This window comes from Pinus tabuliformis, chromosome 5_1, assembly GCF_031772625.1.
Source record: "Pinus tabuliformis cultivar Carrire ecotype Pingquan chromosome 5_1, CPIR1, whole genome shotgun sequence".
Taxonomy (NCBI): Eukaryota; Viridiplantae; Streptophyta; class Pinopsida; order Pinales; family Pinaceae; genus Pinus; species Pinus tabuliformis.
The window spans coordinates 332,592,446-332,613,363 of record NC_142305.1 but is presented as its reverse complement, the minus strand read 5'-3'; the positions used below and the strand labels follow the sequence as shown (position 1 = coordinate 332,613,363).

The 20,918-nt window shown below is 39.6% G+C and overlaps 1 protein-coding gene across 1 annotated transcript in view; it reads right to left on the bottom strand.

Moving 5' to 3' along the window:
• The window catches only part of LOC149164738 (uncharacterized), a 221,262-nt gene that overhangs the window by 62,991 nt on the left and 137,353 nt on the right, over nt 1-20,918 (bottom strand). The window contains exon 3 of the mRNA XM_089432182.1: nt 11,674-11,892. Within this exon, the coding sequence (XP_089288308.1) occupies nt 11,674-11,892 (219 nt within the window). The remainder of the gene's footprint in view (nt 1-11,673; nt 11,893-20,918) is intronic.

The window sequence follows — 20,918 nt, the reverse complement described above, 5'->3', positions numbered from 1 at the left end:
CGGCCGAGTCATAGCTGACCCGGTCAACCCGGCCGGGTCCCATCATGACTCGGCCGTTTCACTCATAACCGGCTGGGGCAGCGTATTACCAAAAAAAAATCAATTTTCACTTAACATTTGGCAGTTTAGAGAGATTATGCTTATGCTAAACATGACTTTAATGATTTAATCTCAATGATGAAAGCAACATCTTCTTAGGATTCCATTATACCAGTCATGACTCATGACTAACTATGCAGTAAGCATCAAGCTGCCTTGACACATGGGCTAGAGAATGGTAGACCTCAAGAAAAGAGGATTATTGAGATGGGAAACTTCAACTTTGAGGTTGAACTAGTGCTTGTGTTTGAATTTATACAACCACTTGTTAATCATGGATTAGTGATATGCAAGAAAGGACGTGACTTCTTGGTTTCTATTGTAGAATCTTAAGGAATTGGAGAAATTAAACTCCGTCAATGTCAAATTGGCATTTCTAATCGTGCAAGCATAATTTCTACCCTAAAAAATTATTGGATGCACATTAAGTCTCCTCATTTAGTCGCTGTTACGTCTTCCAGCAAAATTAAGATCAAAGTGTATTTGATGATTGAGGTAGGATGGTAGCAAATATGCTTAGAAGTTACCCGTTCTTTGTATTAAAGATGACATGGGCAATGTAAAAATAACTATGACAGACTACAGTTGACTATGTATGTATTTACTATTGCAGACTACAGTTGACTATGTATTTACTATTGCCATTGGGTACACCGTCCCATTTTGATATAATGGATTGGTTCATGAGCCTACTTTGATCATATGTTGTCTTCCATGTATATTATAATGTTGTGTGTTTGGAAACTTGAATGAAAATCTTTAAAATTATGTTTAAAATATTTAAAATTATGTTTTTTTTGTAAAAAAAATAAATATTTAATGTATTTTTTACAACGACCGAGTCATTGAAATCGAGCCGCCGAGTCATTGCCGTTTCCGAGTCCGAGTCCGAGTCGATCCTCGGCCGAGTCCGAATCCGAGTCCGTTTTGTAAAACACTGGGTGAGACACATTGTATCGTGGACAGGAGAATTCCCCTTTGAGGAAAATGGTTGGAGCACGAGTTGATAGATACAGGATTAGGGATGGTGTGACCCATTGCAGAGGTAGCGTATGTTTTGTCCCTGAGTACACACTTGGGGAGATGATCAAGAGAGAGTTGCATGACACACCTTCGGTAGGACATTTTGAGGCATTGCACGAGCATGGGGCATAGTGGATGGTAGGCCTCTTTTACAGGAGGGTGTGTGGGCTCCACGCAGTAATTGGGTACATCACCAGGGGATGGGATAACAGAGTTCGTTGTGTGATTAGGTAGAAGCAAGGAAGTTTAGCATGCACCATATTGATTCATGATACATGGTGTCCGTCTATTGGTTGCATACAGGGATTAGTGATGAGGCACAGATGGGCGCTAACAGTTAGCAGTACTTCGTCGCAGAAATTAGTTATGATTACAGTGGTGCAATGGCAACATGCCAATTTTCTTTTGGGGTTAGCATGGGACCCTGGCATTACAAGGCTTGACAACTCAGCTACCATTATGGGTGAGTTGGTCTTTACAAGGGAAGACCACTCAGATCTTCCATTGGATTTCAGTTTGGCAAAGAGCATTTCACTTCTCAACGATTTGTTGATGGTATCAAAGGAGGAAGGGGTTAGTTCATGTGGACGAGGACCCTTTTCAGCAGGAGTTGGATCATACTTTCAAGGGTTCACTCTTGAGTTACATAGGATTAGTTTTCCGGTAGAGCAACTTCTCGAGGAGTTGGTCAAAATTTCGCATTTTCAAGACACTCTACTTATAGGTAGTATGCAAAGGGCCTCTAGTGTCTATGCCTTGTTGGGGAGTGGGGGAACGAGGAATGATTCACGATGATCAGGATGGTCTAGGACCCTGTATTAATCACGATCAGCTCATGGAGAGGTAGTCACTGATGACTATTACCCACCACCTGTGGGTAGTATCCATAGGAGAAAAAATTTCTCCTAGATGGTCCTCAGTCAGCAACTAGCAGCCCCTTGCAGCCACCAGATAACTCGATGTGCCACTATCTCCACCACCTGAGCCCGCCATGTGGTCCCTCGCCCATTTGTTATGATCGTATGTTTGAAGGTGGGCCTCCTGACCTTGAAGGTGTGACTTTTCATTGTGTAGTTGGGTGATTCTCTTTACTTATCATGGACACTTTTGGGCATGGATTGGTGGGCGGATTCAACGGAAAGAGTGTGATTGGTTTGTACTCTTGTCTACTTTGTCTAATTTGACGGTTAACATTGTATTGTAGTCTCGTGGTATCTCCTTTATTGTCTACTAGCTTTAGGGGTGGCACTACATGGAAAAACCCGATCTTGGTTGTGTGGTCCTGCTTCCCGACACCATATACATCACCCCCCTCCACTCATTATGACCCCATTCACCATATTTCCCATCTGTATCCACATTTTTCCATCAGGTCCATAAGGAGTTAGCCTCGTCCTCCCCTTGACGACGCCTTGAGTCACGCCTAGAACAATGCCCTAGAGGTTGATGCAGCTAAACAAAAACAGCATAATTTAGCCACTCTCAACAGGAAATGTACCATAAAATGCAAAAGATGGTCGAGACATACAAATTTAGCACGTGGGCAAAAGCCAAACATGAGCTCTACCCCTTTCATTATGGCCATCACCCTGGTTCCTAGGGTCCCTCATATTGACCCCTTTCATCATTAAGGAACCCATGATTGTCCCAACCCCTAGTGGGCGATGAGCTACCTCACCTTAAAGGGGGTATCCATTGCTATATCTCACACATCATGCTCTCATCCCCTCAAGCCTTGAGCAGTTATAAAAGAAAAATAAACAAAAGGAAAAGGCATATGAAGAAGGGTGGAAAAACAAAGGTCAGGGTAACTCATGTACCACGATTGCTCCCTCCTACATTCATACACCCAAGTGTGGGCTTCCCTTATTATGGCATGTGGCTTGGAGCCCTCCCTTGATGCCTCGTTCTGTCCCACCATTATATCACATGCCACCTACCATTTGATGGATGCATCATGGACATGTCACCCCCTTGGAGGCTGAAACCACCTAATAAGGTCCTTAGTTAACCTTCTTCTTGAACTTGGAGACACTTGTATGTTCTAAAGCCCACTATGGAAGGGCATGCCACCATGGAGTGTCCACTTGGTTCCATGATTTGTAAGCTTACTTAATTACACTAATGATTTGTTGTACTGGAAGGTGAAGGGGATGCATTGGATCTTATACAGAATTGCAGGTGGGTCTGGGTTTGGTCTCCCTATACGGGGCCCAAGCCCTTGAGAGGGTCATATTCTATGTTGCCAGGAAACGTGGGTGCGGGGACGGGGACGGCATTTTTGGAAACAGGGTGCATGGGTTCGTCGGGTAATATAATAATATTAAATTTTAATAATTATATTTTATAAATTATAAATTTATAATTAATAATATATATGAAATTTGAATTTGTATATTTTTTCAACTTTAAACAAGAAAACTTTAATGATAATCATTTAAACATGCACATCATTGAACATTCAACATTGACATTGAAATTTCAAAATTTATCACCAAAAAACTGTTCTTTTGAATCTTTTCCGTGTAACCATGACACTGTGACAGCTATGTGAGAGAGCTCAAGGCTACTACTAAAACTGAAAATTCAAAATACATACTAGGATAAATGCTAGACTCAGCTATTTTGGTGAAACTTGGGACAGATTTTGTCACACACAAGCTTTAAAATAACTATGCAGCTTAGGTTCATTTGCAAGGATGCCTATCAATGAATCAGGCTGTGGTCGTACAGACCCTTCCTCCTACACAGCCAAGGAGTGTTAGCATTTCTGCCTCCTGCTCTAATTTCAAGACAGCTTCTCTCCTTATTGAAATTGCTCATTCTGGCTGGAGCTTGAGCTTGTAACTTTGCTTTGAATGTTTAGTCTCTCCCATATAAAAACACAATTTTTTCATAGGAGATTCTTATCAACCTAATAGTGGTCTAGAATTTTCTTGATGTCTAATCATCCACCTGCCCCATGCATGGTGTGCTCTATGGTAAAGCAATCCCAAAAACAGTGGCAGACTTACCCTTCCACAAAACACGCTTATCAGTCTTTGTTTCCCAATAAAATGCGCAACAGCCATCTGATGGCTTGAGGGATAGTTTGTCTTTGAGTGCGAAGCTCTACCTAAATATTAATTATCTAAACATAAAACATCTTCGCAGTTTTTAGAGATTACTTGGTGTACAAGTCTGTAGAGACCATATATGATTTAGGCATATTTTCCTAGTTTTAATCTTAACATGATGTTATCAGAATGCTGTGAGAAATTGGCAGATTTTGATACTTAATTTAGCCATTGTCCAAAATAGCCCTTCGCCATTTAACAACATCAGCTGATTACAGCTTATGGCTGGTCTCAATCCTACTTTCTATTTGACCGAAAATGTCTGAACCTGTATGTGTGCATTTACAGTTTATAATTTGATGGTTATTTGGCTCGGGAATGAATGTTTCATTCCAAATTGATTTACAAGAATTCTTAAAAAACAAGACTTGTAAAAACTTAAAAAACCGGGTGCGGGTACCCGTGCAACACAGGTTTTGATGGTAAGGACCGTGGAAGAATGTTTCATTCCAAATTGATTTACAAGAATTGATTTAGGGTTTTTTAGGTTTTGTTATAAGTTTTACCTTTGTTATAAGTTATTTTTTAGATTTCAATAAAAAAAAAAATTATTTGAAAATTAAATTTTTAATGTAGTTTTTTTATGAAGAACCCGAAGAACCCAAAGAACCCAACCTGAAGAACCCGAAGAACCCAAAGAACCCAAGCACCCGAAGAACCCAAGAACCCAAGAACCCGTTAAAGGAAAAGAACCCAATTATTTTTTTTGAAGAACCTGGTTCTTCTAGGTTCGTTTGGGAAGAACCCGTACCCGAATCCGGTACTTGGGTGCGGGAACCCGGGACGGGTTCGAGAACCCCACCCTCGGGTGTGGGTACCCATGCAACACAGGTCATATTGTTGTTGTAGGGTGAGTGTTGAGAGTCACGAGTCTCCACCATAGCAAAGAGAAAATCGCTACTTCATGGGATCCTTTAGTTCCACCTATTGTTTGCTTGTATTCCACCTTTTCAAATGATGATGATGCACCTAGATCACCTTGCCCAACCAACTCCACTCTTGCACCACAAATTTGGCAGTTGATCCAAGGCCCAGATGAGGATGCATCTCACTACGGGAGACAATGGAGCGGATTGCACCATTCTTCTAGCCCTTACAAATGGCATACAGGCATTATTGATCCACTTGGAGACCCATGAGGATGTCATTGTGCCTTGCTTGGATATCAAGGGGCCACCCCCTTGATCACTATGTTTGGAGCCCATTATATCACCTTGGCACATTTTGTACTCCATTAGGCCTCTTCAATGGCTCTACGACTCATTGTATCTACTATTTTTCCCTCTTGAGAGGATTTTCTTTGTATTGTGGAGCTATCTTAGTGGGCTTGTCACCAAGTCATGTCATTGTTGCACATTATTTTATTATCTAGGACTTAATTAGGCCTAATTATGCAAATCGAACTCTTTAGGAAGGATATAAATTGATGAGAGCTCATTTGAATCTCATCATCACTTGGATTTGGATCATTTGTTTCTTCTGGGAATTTCACTAAGCCTTTTGATGGACGAATTGGAGGTTTAATGCATTTTGATGTTTGGAGCAACTTAAATTTTTGTCTTGGAGCTTTGATTTTCTTGCATCTTGATGATTGGAATAATTTCACTATACTTGTGAGTACTCTTTTCATGTTTATCTTGTATTTTTTCTCATGTAATGATCTATGAAATATTTTCATTTATGAAATTGGTGTACCTACCCTTAAGCTTATGCAAAGTTGTTGGTCTTGTCTTTGTGAGGGATTTTTCATATGATCATTGTGAAGTATGGTGAATTATTGTCCTAGGGGTACATGATTGTTCATGATTTGCCTTGATAAGTCATCATTTGCAACATAAAAGAAGTATAAATTTCCCTTTGTAACCTAGTTGTTGCTAGGGCCATATGAAGTTGTTGGGGAACTCCTTGATTGGAATTAAGCCTATCTAAGCATTGATCTCATTTGACTCCATTCTCCCAATTGGCTAGGCACTAGTCTAGTCCTAAGGTGATCACAAAAGAATATTCTTCTCACCTCTCTTCCTCTTCCTCTTTCCTAAGCCCTAACCTAGTAGGCCTCCTAGGGCATCATCTTAAATCATTTCTAGCCATTGAAAATCCTTGAAAATTGGTCAACTACTGCGTTGGGGTCTTCTTGAGAGGTCCTCAAAATTTGAGGTTGATCCCACAGTGGAATCTCAAGATATTTCAATCCCTAGCTTGAAGACCATTCTCATCCCTAGGTTCCCTTTGGTTAGTGGCTTCATTAGGATCACTATACTCAAATTCCAAAAGAAACTTAATTCCTTTGATCCTATTCTCCTCCCTAGCTTGGTCAAGATCATCCATTTGTTACTCCAATCCAAACCCTTGACACCGTTTGGGCCCGCTTGGGTTTCTTTGTGGTCCCACTACATTATAACTTCAATTTCACAAAGATCACTTAGAAACCCTAGTCTTCTAGGACCACTTGATCTTGGACACTTCTTTTCAAGTAACACTCCTCAAACCCTAGGTCTAGGTATCCTCTTAGCCCTTCTAAGAGAGCCATCCATCTTGCTTCTATAGCAAGTAAGCCCATTATTTGGGCCTCTCTTGTGAATAGGCTTTAGGAATCACCCCGCATCCTACCATTGATCCATCCATTCTAGTGATTCCTCTCATACTGGGACCCCTCCCATTGATGAAAGTCTGTAAAGAGAAGGGAGCTTTAACTAAGGTGACATTAGGCTATTGCTCTATCACTACCAGTTGACCTAGTAGATGCTCTATAGGATCCCCTCCTAGTACCCTTGCTAGTTTGAGTGGTAACAATGACATTGCTTGAGTACAAGCAATTTTGTGGAGAGGAGACTGTAATGTCCCCAATTTTTACAGTCTTGTGATGAGATTCGAAAGAGTCTCCAAAGCTTATGTTAGCTAGGTCACAGGAGTTGGATTACATTATTAGTGGACCCAGAGGGTTTTGACTCTTGAGGAGTTCTACGGGGTCTGAATGAGATCGCTTACCATATTTCATCATCAGGATCAATTCCACATGGTTTTCTTTTGAATCTATGGCATTTTGACGATTTCAATCAAACGGAGTTATTAACAGGCATATTTTAATTAATTATGCTTGAAGTGTTGTTTCGGGCCAATTACTTGGAGAAACACCTTAGAGTAATAGCTCATTAGAATCGGGGCGAAAAGATCTACATGACAGGATGATAAAAAAGGGATTTGGGTGGCCACTTCTTTTCAAGTAACACTCCTCAAACCCTAGGTCTAGGTATCCTCTTAGCCCTTCTAAGAGAGCCATCCATCTTGCTTCTATAGCAAGTAAGCCCATTATCTAAGCCTCTCTTATGAATAGGCTTTAGGAATCACCCCGCATCCTATCATTGATCCATCTATTCTAGTGATTCCTCTCATACCGGGACTCCTCCCATCGATGAAAGTCTATAAAGAGCAGGGAGCTTTAACTGAGGTGACAGTAGGCTATTGCTCCATTATTGCCACTTGACCTAGTAGATCTCTATAGGATCCCCTCCTAGGACCCCTACTAGTTTGAGTGGTAACAATGACATTGCTTGAGGACAACCAATTTTGGGGAGAGGAGATTGTAATGTCCCCAATTTGTACAGTCTTGTGATGAGATTCGAAAGAGTCTCCAAAGCTTATGTTAGCTAGGTCACAGGAGTTGGATTACATTATTAGTGGACCCGGAGGGTTTTGAGGAGTTCTACAGGATCTAAATGAGATCGCTTACCATATGTCATCATCAGGATCAATTCCTCATGGTTTTCTTTTGGATCTGTGGCATTCTGATGATTTCAATCAAACGGAGTTATTAACAGGCATATTTTAATTAATTATGCTTAAGGTGTTGTTTCAGGCCAATTACTTGGAAAAACACCTTAGAGTAATAGCTCATTGGAATCAGGGCGAAAAGATCTACAGGGCAGGATGATAAAAAAGGGATTTGGGTGGCCACTTATTTTCAAGTAACACTCCTCAAACCCTAGGTTTAGGTATCCTCTTAGCCCTTCTAAGAGAGCCATCCATCTTGCTTCTATAGCAAGTAAGCCCATTATTTGGGCCTCTCTTGTGAATAGGCTTTAGGAATCACCCCACATCCTATCATTGATCCATCTACTCTAGTAATTCCTCTCATATTGGGACTCCTCCCATCGATGAAAGTCTGTAAAGAGCAGGGAGTTTTAACTAAGGTGACATTAGGCTATTGCTCCATTATTGCCACTTGACCTAGTAGATGCTATAGGATCCCTCCTAGGACCCCTGCTAGTTTGAGTGGTAACAATGACATTGCTTGAGGACAAGCAATTTTGGGGAGAGGAGACTGTAATGTCCCCAATTTTTACAGTCTTGTGATGAGATTCGAAAGAGTCTCCAAATCTTATGTTATCTAGGTCACAGGAGTTGGATTACATTATTGGTGGACCCGAAGGGTTTTGAGGAGTTCTACGGGGTCTGACTGAGATTGCTTACCATATTTCATCATCAGGATCAATTCCACATGGTTTGCTTTTGGTTCTATTGCATTCCGACAATTTCTATAAAACAGAGTTATTAACAGGCATATTTTAATTAATTATGCTTAAGGTGTTGTTTCGGGCCAATTACTTGGAGAAACACCTTAGTGTAATAGCTCATTGGAATCGGGGCGAAAAGATCTACAAGGCATGATGATAAAAAGGGGATTTGGGTGGCCAGTGTGACCACGGAGGCGAATTAAGCATTTTCCAGCATTAAAAGTGACTTTAATTAGTTTATAAAAATCACTTTATTAAATAAAGAAATGAAAAGTGTTTTTAATATTTAATTGGAGGGAAAAGGTAAGTGAGTTATAAAAAGGGAAATGAGGGGGTCTCTCCTCATTCATTCATTTGTGTTTTTGAGAAAAGAGCTCTTGGAGAGTTTTTTGGAGAAGCTTAGGGTTTGAAAACCTTAGCCGCCATAGTTGGTTTCTGTGTTGAAACTATACACTCTAACTGGTTCAAGGAGTGAAATCACTCAGATTTCACCATTGGGATTCAAAGGAGGAGAAGATTCGTTGGAGACAGTGAGTTATTCCAATGTTATCAGTTGATTTCATTGTCTTGCATATTATTTTATATCTAATCTTTTCAGGTGGGAGACAAAACTACTGAAGGCCATGGCCCAGACCAAATTTGCTTAAGTTTTGATCAAGAAGAGGGATTTGAACCAGTGTTTAGAGGGCTGCACCTACAGGGGTTGTTAGAGATCGAAATCCTTCACAAAGGGCGAGTTCATCTCTGCTCAAAGGGTTGAGTTAGTGACTCATTCCCTGGCCGAGTTCCACTAGAGAAAAGGGGTCGAAGTCATCATATTGCTTGTGGAACGAACTCACTGCTTTGTGGGACAAACTCTGCTATGTCACAGGCAGAGTTTCCTAGTAAAAGGAGGTTGTATCTCTTCTCAGTCTGCTGGCCGTGTACCTTCAGATCTACATGTGACAGTCTTCCAGTGGGGCCGAGCTTGAGTTTTGCTAGAGGAAACAAGTCTGATAATAAAGTCGAGCTCGACGGAAGGCTATATAGCTGCAATAAGGAGGTCGAAACTCTGATTATATGACTGTACTGGAAAGTTGTGCCATTGGAACGAATTTCTGAGTATATATTGGCTATTGGAGAACTGCCATCCATCTTCAAATCCACTGCTACACTGTGTTATGCCTTGCTGGTGTATTAATCAGGTTGAAATCAGAGTTTTCATATCTGGTAGCCTCTTGTAACCTCAGCTGCAAATAAATCTAAGGACTGTATGTTTCCAGAACTCATTTCCCTGTTATGTTAAATTGACATTATTTCTGCTCTTTCTCATATTCATTACTGTTCAGTCATGTATCAATCTCAAATAAATTTATGAGTTTAACAAAAATCAGATTTGGAGGATATAAAGTATTTCCTTATTGTATGGTGGTCACTGTATATGACATTTGAATTAAAATTGTGAAAAATGCATCTACAGCAGTGGGTCACTGAACTGTTTGGCAAATGTTTCACTGAGAAACAAACAATTACACCCAAAAATTACAGTGGTGTTGAGTTGTTTTCCTAGCCGGAATTTGACACCAACATCAAGGTACATAGAGGGCTTGGTGCTCTTTACTAAGCACTAGTTCCATACCTTCGTACACAACATAATCCAATGAAAACGTTGCAATCCCCCCAATCCTGAAATCCTAAAAGCTGTTAAGTCTGGTGGATTTTGAGTGGGATCTAAAATTCTACTTTCTCCATATGAAATCGAGTGTGGCCAGAACCGCTCTCAAACATCCTGAGTCAATTAAAGGCAATGTTAAAAATTTAAGTAAAAATGACATTTCCTTTTTATCTCTTTTATCCATAAAAGTGGCATTCTCTTTTTTCTCTCTTTTATCTCTTTTATCCACAAAAGTGACATTCTCTTTTTTCTTTTAGATAAAAGAGAAAAAAAAGAATGTCACTTTTACAGATAAAAGAGATAAAAGATAATGTCACTTTTATTTTAAGAATTTAACATTACCATTAATTCATAGCATTAGTAGGGCCCTTTGGTTGAATGTTAGGCTGCCCCACTCATAAATTATTTCTTTAAAAAAAATTGCATTCAAAGAGTCCTTAGTCACTTTGTACAAAACCTGTTGGTTCTAACTTCTGTATGAAACCAGCCAGTTCAGTGAAAAAAACCAGTTCGGTACCGAAACAGCCTTTCCCGGTCCGGGGCACTGGCTCAGAGCAGTTTTGGCTCAAAAACAGTTCAGTCTGGTCCAGTCCGGTGTTTATAACACTTCTTATAACACTGCTCTGAATTAAATATCAATTATTTATACTATTGAGGTTGTCTAAATTACATGATTGTAGCACAGATTCAAGCAGCAGATCCCAGTGAGCAAACTCACTCAAGCTTGCCAGAAAATTAGAACAACTATCTGCACCTCTAAAAATTTTCAGCAGGTCAGGATGGTGGGGATTTCTACATCCAGTTGGAGGATATAAAATTCAATCAAAGGCTAAAACCAACATCAGGAAGCTTGTGAATTACATGGCCTTGGAAGAGGAAACAAAAGCTTGACAGGCTACCTAATTTGTTCTGCTCCTTTTTGGAAGTCTTGATAAACCTTGTTCACTTAACCACGGGGTGTGTCATCCCCTTTTGAATTGTTAATCTGTGCATAGTCATGGCCAAAAGCCAAAAACACCTCACATCAATCTTTCTCTTTTTATAACATATCCATCTTCTTTTAGGGAATAATATCTAAGGAATCATTCAGATAGGTCTATACCAGTATAGTTTAAGGTTCTGATTCAGTTTACTTTAGAGATAAGGCATCTGAGACAGTAGTTACTTACCTGTTAGCATCCAAGCCACTATTATATCATTTACTGTATCATAATGCAAAAAAAAAAAAAATCTTGAACAAAAAAAAAGTCTGAGAGTATTGTCATACCCCATGAATGAATTTGAATTGTGACTTCAGTAAACCAGAATCAGTAGCTGCGGCCTGTGCATATTTCTCCATATGCTTGTTTGGATCTACACCCACAACTGAAACATTTCTTCCACTGGCATAGTACTTTAGATTGGGCCCAGTACCAATACCAAGCTCTAGTACTGTTTTAGCCTCTCCTTTCAGTGGATTCAGCAATTGTTCCTTGTAGCCTGCAATCTTCTCATCACAGCAGGATTAAAGACAGAAAATCACCTACGCTATCAACTAAATCAGCAAAGATATAAATTACACGCTCCATGTATGATCAACTGCGCCATTCAAAATGCAACTCAAAGAAAAACTCATCTACTTCCTAGGTTTAAAGAATCCAAGAACTCGTCTACTTTCTAGGTTTAAAGAATTACCCAAAGAAAAACAAGTTCAATGCACCTTCATAAAAATAATCGTTTGGTTTCATGATCAGATAGTCATATCATATAAACAACTGAATTCCTACTTTTCTCCTTACAGTGAAGGCATCCTAATCTAACAAGGCACATACTAAATTCCCTGTCCTTGGCTACATGTCTTAACGATCTAATTGGCTATCACCCTTGACAATGGACTGCCAACCATGGTTTTCAATATGCCTCTGGTCAATGCATTGGTGTGTTCAATCTGTCTCTGGTCAATGCACTGGTGTGTTCAATGTGCCTGCTGGTCAATATATAGTCATGAACAGCTCGTTTTTGAACAATTATAAAACGCTGTCAAAAATGTGAAAATGTCTAGTTATGATTTTCACCACCCATGTATCCAGTCTTTCATTACTTATTTATGTTCTTTTCCAAATTTTAGACCACTATTCTGCCTGCTGGACTAGCATATAAAAGTTAGATGCTAGAAGCATATCAAGAGCTCAAATAAAGCTCAACTGAAACATTAATATCATACAAGAATATTATTCACTGCTTCTAGTTTACAGTGCTTTCACAAAGCATCAACCACAATTTGGCTTTCATAATGATAGAAAATATACACAAAACATAGCTCGGAAGCTCCTAGTATTCTTGTTGTCAAATTTGACATTTTTCTTTTCCTGTTAGCACCTGCATTGTTCTCCACCATTCATCTGTAAGACTGTAACCTAAAGGTTCAAACATAGTCCATTTGTCTTTTCCTCTTCTTGATTTGCCCCTAACTACCAAATTGTCTCTACCATGTTAAGCCTTGCTTCTTTCAACAATTAATCAAACCTCTGAGTTGCAGTAGGAAACCACTCATTACGTCAAACCTGTCAACGATTTCCAGAACTTTCCAGGATCTCATGAATCATAAGCAATAGGCAAAGCTTTCTCTTAAGGACAATCAACTTTTAGAGAATAAGCACTTCTTTCTCTTCATAAGCCAGAGTACTTAAAGCAAGTAGATTCTAAGTTCTAACCAGTCCCAGACCTTTTTAGTTTTCATTTGACACTTAAATTTGTGCTAATTCATTAACTGAACCTGTAATTACCAGTAATACATGGGATCAACGCCTTTGGCCTTCTTTCACTAAGCCTTCAGTTGACTTGCTTTCCTAACAGGTAACCATTTCTAAGCTTAAATCCAGGAGAATAACATGTGGACAGGAAGTTTTCTCCTATTGAAAAAAGCAGCTAGTTCTTAAGACCGTACTCTTTTTTGAGAAGATACTTTTCATATTACATAAAAGCAATATGTACAAAATGAACAGTATAATACAATATGTACAAAGAAGGAAAACTACATGTCATCTCTGCCTTATTGAGGGTGTTACTGTAATAAGGTCAGACTACACTGAAACTGAAATGGCTTTGGCATCTTTTATAAGCAAGAATCCTTGAGCTGAACACATACTTCATCCACGTACATATTTTGGAAAGAGGACACAGAGCAACTAGAATCATCAATAATAAACTTACAAGTTACAACGGGATTTCCAGACAGAAAGCAGAATTGCGATCAATAGCAAAGCCAAAGTCCAACAAATTGTAGAAATTTCACGACTCTAAGGGTGATTAATGTGATTCAGAAATTTCACTTCATTTACTTGAGGTTTCCCAAATCTGATCCCTGTGAACTTTCAGCATTAGGGCTGATCTAAAAATGAAACTAAAGAAGTAATAAATATTTCACTTCTCATCAAACAATTTCTCTGGGCAGTCCAAGATAATAAATACATATGTGTACTTCAATACCACAATGTGACAACCATTAGGACACACTTTTCAAGGATTATAATAGATTTCAAATGTCGCATTACAGCAGATTATAACCAGTGTTCCACAGGGATGCATCTGCCAGGGTGGGGGGCATGTCCCCCACGTTTCCCACATGCTTGGGATGGGAGGATGCCTAGGGATACATTTTCCCACATCCCCCTCTTAGGGAAACATGGGAAAATGCAGGGGCGAACATTTCCCTCGCATGGGGGACCTGTTTCCCCAAAAGGGTGCCTCTGGGCATCACCCCTAGGAAAGGGATGCTTCTGGGCGTCCCCCATGAAAGGAGTGCTTCTTAGTACTTAGTATTTACATTGCACAATGATGAATTTGCATGGGATGAAATTGAATTGTTATTGTTGGATTTTTATCAATATTATTTTTATTTTTATATCTTTAGAGACGGGGACCCTATGCTAGATACCCTACGTCCCCCTGTCCTCCTTGAATTTCACCAAAATTTGGGGTTGCTTCCACACGTTCCCCATGTGCATTTCCTGGCTCTTGTGCTGCCCTGTCCCATAAACTGGTGGAACATTGATTATAACAGCAGCAAATCTGCTCTTTTATCTTCTGGAAGTGTTAAATCACTTAACCAATTCAACTAAATGTTATGTCAAATCAGCATGAACAACAAAGCCTAAAATCTACTCAATCGTGAAGACAATACAAGCTGAAAATCAAATCTGCAATTACACAATTTGGATCGCTTTAAAATTCATATATATATTTATAAGATGAAGTACAAGTAGATGCAACAGCTTTATCACAAAGATGGTACAAGTTGAGTTGTCCAAACCCTAGTTAGGTAAACAATAAGAAAGCCCTAATCACCAACTCTTCATGGCTAGTTATCACGCCCAATAGAAGCTGCTCACTCTACCAAAGATCCTCAACATGCTAACATGAACATCAGCAAGTCTTCCTTGGCAGGATTGCAGGGGAGCGGCTCCCCCCCCCCCTCGAACCCGCTCCCAAATTGGGAGCGCGCTCCCGAAATCACTCCCGCATGGGAGCGAATTTCGGGAGCGAATTCGGGAGTGAAATTTTTGCTCCCTAGCCTTTTTTGCAATTTTTTTTTGTAGTAACATTCCAAATGCAATTTTTTTCAAAGAAATAAATAATTTTTTAGTGGGGCAACCTAATTATCAAGCCTATGGCCCTAGTATTGATACGCGATTCATGGTAATGTTAAATTCTTAAAGTAAAAGTGACATTCTCCTTAATCTTCATTTTCATCCTTTTACTTAAATTTTTAACATTACCATGAAATGACTCGGGATGTTTGAGAGTGGTTCTGACCTCATTGGATTTCATATAGAGAAAGTAGAATTTAAATCTCATTGAAAATCCAGCAAACTTATCAGTTTTTCAGGTTATCAAGATTGGGGGGATTGCAATGTTTCCATTGGATTTTGTCATGTACTAGGGTATGGAACTCGTATTTAATGAAAAGCACCAATCCCTCTAGGAACGTTGATGTTAGCGACATTGGTTGTTGAACTCCTTCATCATAACCCTACTAAAAATGTAACCATCACTCGAACAAAATCTTGACTTGACATGCTATGTTTTTTCTATCTTATGTTAATGAGGGTGATATTAATGACAAAGATCTTGATTTTCCAACAAGACTAAAAAATTAGACATTTCTCGCGGCAACAAGAGACCCAAGCATTAGCAATAGATAATAGATTTACTTGTCTTTTCTAGTTTCTAGTAGTTTGTATAACTGTTGACTCTTTCATATTTATTATGATATTTTTTGTAAACAATATATGACAATTTAAGTTTGAAGTTGGCAATTATAACTCATTGGTAATGAATTATGAATATGATGCTTTGTGAAAGTTGAAAGTTGTTTCATTTCATTTCATTTCATGTTAGATATTATTTGTTGTAATGGTTACACTTAGCTTACAAGTACAACTTTGGTGATCAATAATGATAAATGTTATATATTGAATTTTGAAAGCTTGAAACTTTAAGATTGATGAATCATGATTCATGAGACTCAATATGTTGTATGTTACTAACTTGTGGATGTGGTTGATGAAGATTATAACTTCTAGATGATTGTTGTTATATTGTTCAATCTATGTTTTTTTATGTTTTTTATATCTAATTCATCATTCTACATGTTTTTGTTGACATATATGCATCAAAATATAAAAAATATATATATTATATAAAAAATGCTCTAGGATTCGCTCCCAAACTGGGAGCTTCTGAAAATGTCGCTCCTGCTCCCGTTTTCGCTCCCGCTCCCATGTAACCTTGCTTGGCACATACAATAAGCTTGTATTACACGAGCTCTCCATACTAGCATGGTTGTCTTCCTTAGGATTCACTAACTTTGGGCATGTTTCATAACACAAGTACATAGCAAGACAACTCAAGCACCAACCTCCAAATCTACATGTCTATCCTAGGTTTTGAATCCTCAAACACTAGGTCTTTAACTCTTGCATCAACACAAGCACCAAGACCTCCATAGAACATCAAGGATACAATAATTAAGTCTTCTTGCACACAAGCTCGAGACTCATCAAGCTAATCTCTCCATGATCTTGCCCTCACCTCACATCCCACAAAAGCAAGGCTCCAAAATAATGCAAGGCTTGAGCTCCACCCTCTATGTCTACAACTAGGATAGAAACCCAAATGTTGCAACAATATCCATAAGAAGCACCATCATTTTGTCATGTTCTTCTCTAGGATTTACATGCATCGCATAAGCCCTAACATCATACAAGCAATCTCCATCAACATCCAAGAAGTCTCTCTTAAATCCACTCATGCTTCATTCTTCCATTTCCATACTCCACTTTCTAAGCCCTTTAATGTCAAATCTTTAAGTTTGCTTGTGATAGAAAGTTGGAGTCTTCTCTCTTCATCATTGAAACTAAGCACAAAGAAATCTACAAGCTACAATGAGGGAACTGAACAGGCACATAAGGAGAGAAATTGTTGGGGATTTTGAATCCATTCCCTCAAGTCGTCCTTTACCCATAAACCAATCGTCGCAACGGGATCATGCATTCGTATTGATTAATACATTCAATCGCCATAATGGAGTTGTCAATGAGATGGAGTTAGCTTTGTCATGCCATCACTGTCCTCCACCCTCAAGTCGTCATCCCACCTTCGTGCCCTTAAGCCACTATCACTATTTTTCATTGATCCCACCCATCATTGTCCTGCCTCTACCATCCAACCAAGCCTACCCCTTCTCTATCGTCGATTCAAACCACCATCCAACCTCTTTGTCATTGACTGCTAAAGTTTGAACCTTCCTCTACTCAACTTGTGTCACCTCATCCCATCACAATAGAGGTCATCTTGAGTATGTTGTTGTCTCCTCATTCCTCATTGTGTCATACACCTCCACCCATCTCAATAGCTGTAATTATGTTAGGGTCTTGTTACCCATCCATATACATGGCTTAGCACCAAGAGAAAATTTTCCGCCTATGATGCAAATGTCCAACCAGCAGCTTCATTTCTTCACAAAAGAGATCACTATAGAGATGATAACCAGCATTCTCCACATACAACAACCCATCAAATGACTCTTATCCTCATATGCTCAGCTCATTCACCTAATTAGCATACTCATTGGATAATGATGGTTCAACACACAAGTGTATGTTAGCCATTATTTCATACGAAATGTTTACATTTAACGTATTAGGCATTTAAGTGAGGATCATGGGTTGAAGTCTGATAATGGATCATGATACCTAGAAGTTATGCATGTTTCCTTATTTCACCTTGGTGGTAATCAATTCCTTCTAGTCACGTATAACCACCCTGAGGCTTTTCTGTCACTGTCCAAAAGGGGCACGAATAGGAGGCCTTGATAGAAAATAGCGTGTCCATATTCTTCCATACTTACATTTTACATTCCTTTTCTTTGTTATCCCTTCTTTTGGGTTGGTTGTTGTCAATCGCTCATACAGGTTCCCAATTTGCCTTATCCTATGAGAAGAAGGGGCTTGGAAATGCCTAGAGTGTGATGGTGTAGAAAGAATAAAATAGCATGTGCCAAATGTTAAAATGCAAAATAAAGGAAAGGGATGAATCATATTATCATACTAAAAAGCCAGGTTAGCTTGAGCTATACCCCTCAAGTGAGGCCATCACCCTAGTCCCATGCATATCATGATCTATCAAAGTAAAAGGGACTTAAAAGAACATCCCAACCCCTATGAGCAATGAATTGTCCATACTAAAAGGGAATTCAAAAGAAATCAATGAAGATTGCAAAACAAGCTAATTAAGGGGTGGAAAAAGCAGTGTTGAGGAAAAGGTAACTCAAGCACAAAGAGCTCCCTCTACAAAGGCACTCATGGATAATGGTCTTGCATAACCATGTACAAGACTATGACACCACTCATGAAGTCCACCCCTAACCATATCACTTATCACACACACCTATCAATTGAAGGGTTAGCTTAGGAACTATTCCTCCCCCTGGGGCCTTTTCTTTCACTATCACTTGGGAGCACCTAATAGGATTCGTTGATGATCCTATTTTTCTAAAGGCTATATTGTTCTTTGCTTTAGATAATTGCATTTCATTATTTTACTCATTTAATTCACCCCATAGCATCATAACGTTACTCAGCAACACATGCAATTATATAGAAAGAACAATATCATCATTAATGCAGCAGAACATAAAGGAACAATAGAAGAAAAACATTCACACATAGAGACACCAAGATTGGACAGAGAGGGAAAAACCCCACCAGGGGGAAAAACCTTTCAAATTCTTATTTTATTAGATTGTCATCGAATGTTTTAGCAAAGAGAGAGTCCAATGACCCATATCTTCAACCACAAAACTATCTAGAAAAAAAAATCTGAATTCAGAAGCCTGCGGTGAATTGTCAATATTTGCAATCCACTATCAAATTTTGCAGTCAAATGTTTGTGTGTGCAGTTGAAACCTGTTAGCTCTGCTACATAATCCAACATTTGAGGATCAAATGTAGTCCTGATTGGGTTGTTTGCGCACAGAAGGATGCCCAAAAATGGATACAAAGTGCCCCAAAAGCCTTCAAAATCCTCAGATGGCCTCCACCGCTCGAAATGGTTGCTAAGGAAAAGCCCTTGGGAGGGCGGAAATACATTCTCGGGAGGCAAAAACACTCCAAAACCATGCAAAAATCAAAATCGCAGGCTTAAAGGTCCGAATTCATATCAGTCGTTGGATCTGGCCAATCAACGGTCCAAATCGCGCCGGCAGATCGCAATCGGCGCAAACAGACAGTGGTAGCAACATGAGACTTCGTCGATGAGCGATCGCCGATGGGCCAGACCCGATGGCGTTGTAAATTCCTTTTGATAGATTTTCGGGTCCGCGGTGATATCGCTATCGGCTCTTTCAAAGGGGTGGGGCTTTTAAATGAGTTATCTTGCGATGCGATGGGCCGGACCCGATAATTTATGGGTCATTTTTTTGAAATTTCAAATCCGCGGTTGAGCCATTTCCAATGGTTTTGGGCACATTTTCTATGTATTATGAAATATAAAGAAATGCAAAGGAGGCCTTGGGCAAGTGCCGATTGCGATGGGTTTTCGGATCCGAAAGGGTTCAGAAACAAAATATATATATGATTCAAATCCGCCAAAGCCATTTTTCATGGTTTTGCGGCAGTATTGCGTGTATTTCTCAAGTATAAAAGAAACAGAGGATTGGCCCATTAAGACATGCATTGTGACCCGAAAGGCGGACCCGATAAATGATTGAACCATGCCTGAACCTTTTCAAAGCCAAAATTGAAGCAATGATGGGCGGGAATGAACAGTTTGGGCAGCGTTTTCACTGATTATAAGCAAACCGTCATGATTGAGCCATTTTATTGTTCAGCGACTTCATTTAATCAACAGTATGGCCGAGGAGGAAGCAGGACACCGATTATCAATGCAAAGCATTCAATGGTTATGGTTCCTTTGGTATTTCACGCCACCTGCTCCAAGGAGGACTACAGAGCAACAGAAAGGTCAAATCCAATTACAGCACAGCTAGATTTGTATCAGCGGCCCATTTCTAAATGTAAATGCGGTTGGTGATCATTTATGGGCTCCTCCACGCATGGGTAGTAGGGATATTTTGTAATGTAACACCATATATACCCAGAATAGAGATGTAATCAAATGATGAGTGTTAGATGAAGAGAACCCTGTTGTAAGGTTCAACTTCTGGAGACTGTAACTACTTTGTAACCTGCAGCGTCTGGTCTTCATTTCCAGCTAATACAAGCTTCTTTTGTTGTTTATTGCTCACTTTCCACTTCTCTTTCTTGTTCCAGGCTGTGCCTGTTTGCATTTGTTCTATTGTTGTGAATGTTTAGCATCAGAGGGGCTATCATCCCACCTCTGTGTTAGGATTTAGCATGTATCATAGAACATGTGTGCAGGTTTCTGTTGTTTAATGCATAGAGAGTTGTCATCCTGTCTGTGCATTAGAAACTAGATTTACAGACCTCTTAACTGGTTGCAGTCGGCCATCACAGGGTCCTGTGCATCTGCTGGTGTGGTCAGTCTTCTCCATTATCACCTTATCCTCAAACTGTGAGTAATAGGTGGTTAAAAGCCTTGTAGTCTGGGGGTGTTCACCCATGTCTGGGGTCAATCATAGTAGAAGTGGTTATCTGGCTTGAATATGCAGCATTTGTTCCATTCATCCACCATTTATCCAACTATATTTGGTTGAATTTGTAATGTTCCCGAGCATCACCGATATGCAACCTAGGTGAGTTTCTTGGGGTGATAACATTAATTGGCGCCGTTGCCGAGGAGAAGAGAATCGAAGCTCAGCTTCCCTGGGAGACGACACAGCTTCAAGCTTTGATGACAGACAAGGTTTGAGCACAGATTTTGGTTGTAATCATCTGTCTGGCGACTCCACTGGAGGAAGGCCATCCTTTGGCGACTCCACATTGAAGTTCTGGTCTAGTTCGTGAAGCATGCTCGGAGAAATCTTCAGAAATCACTAGCTGGCCAGTGCCT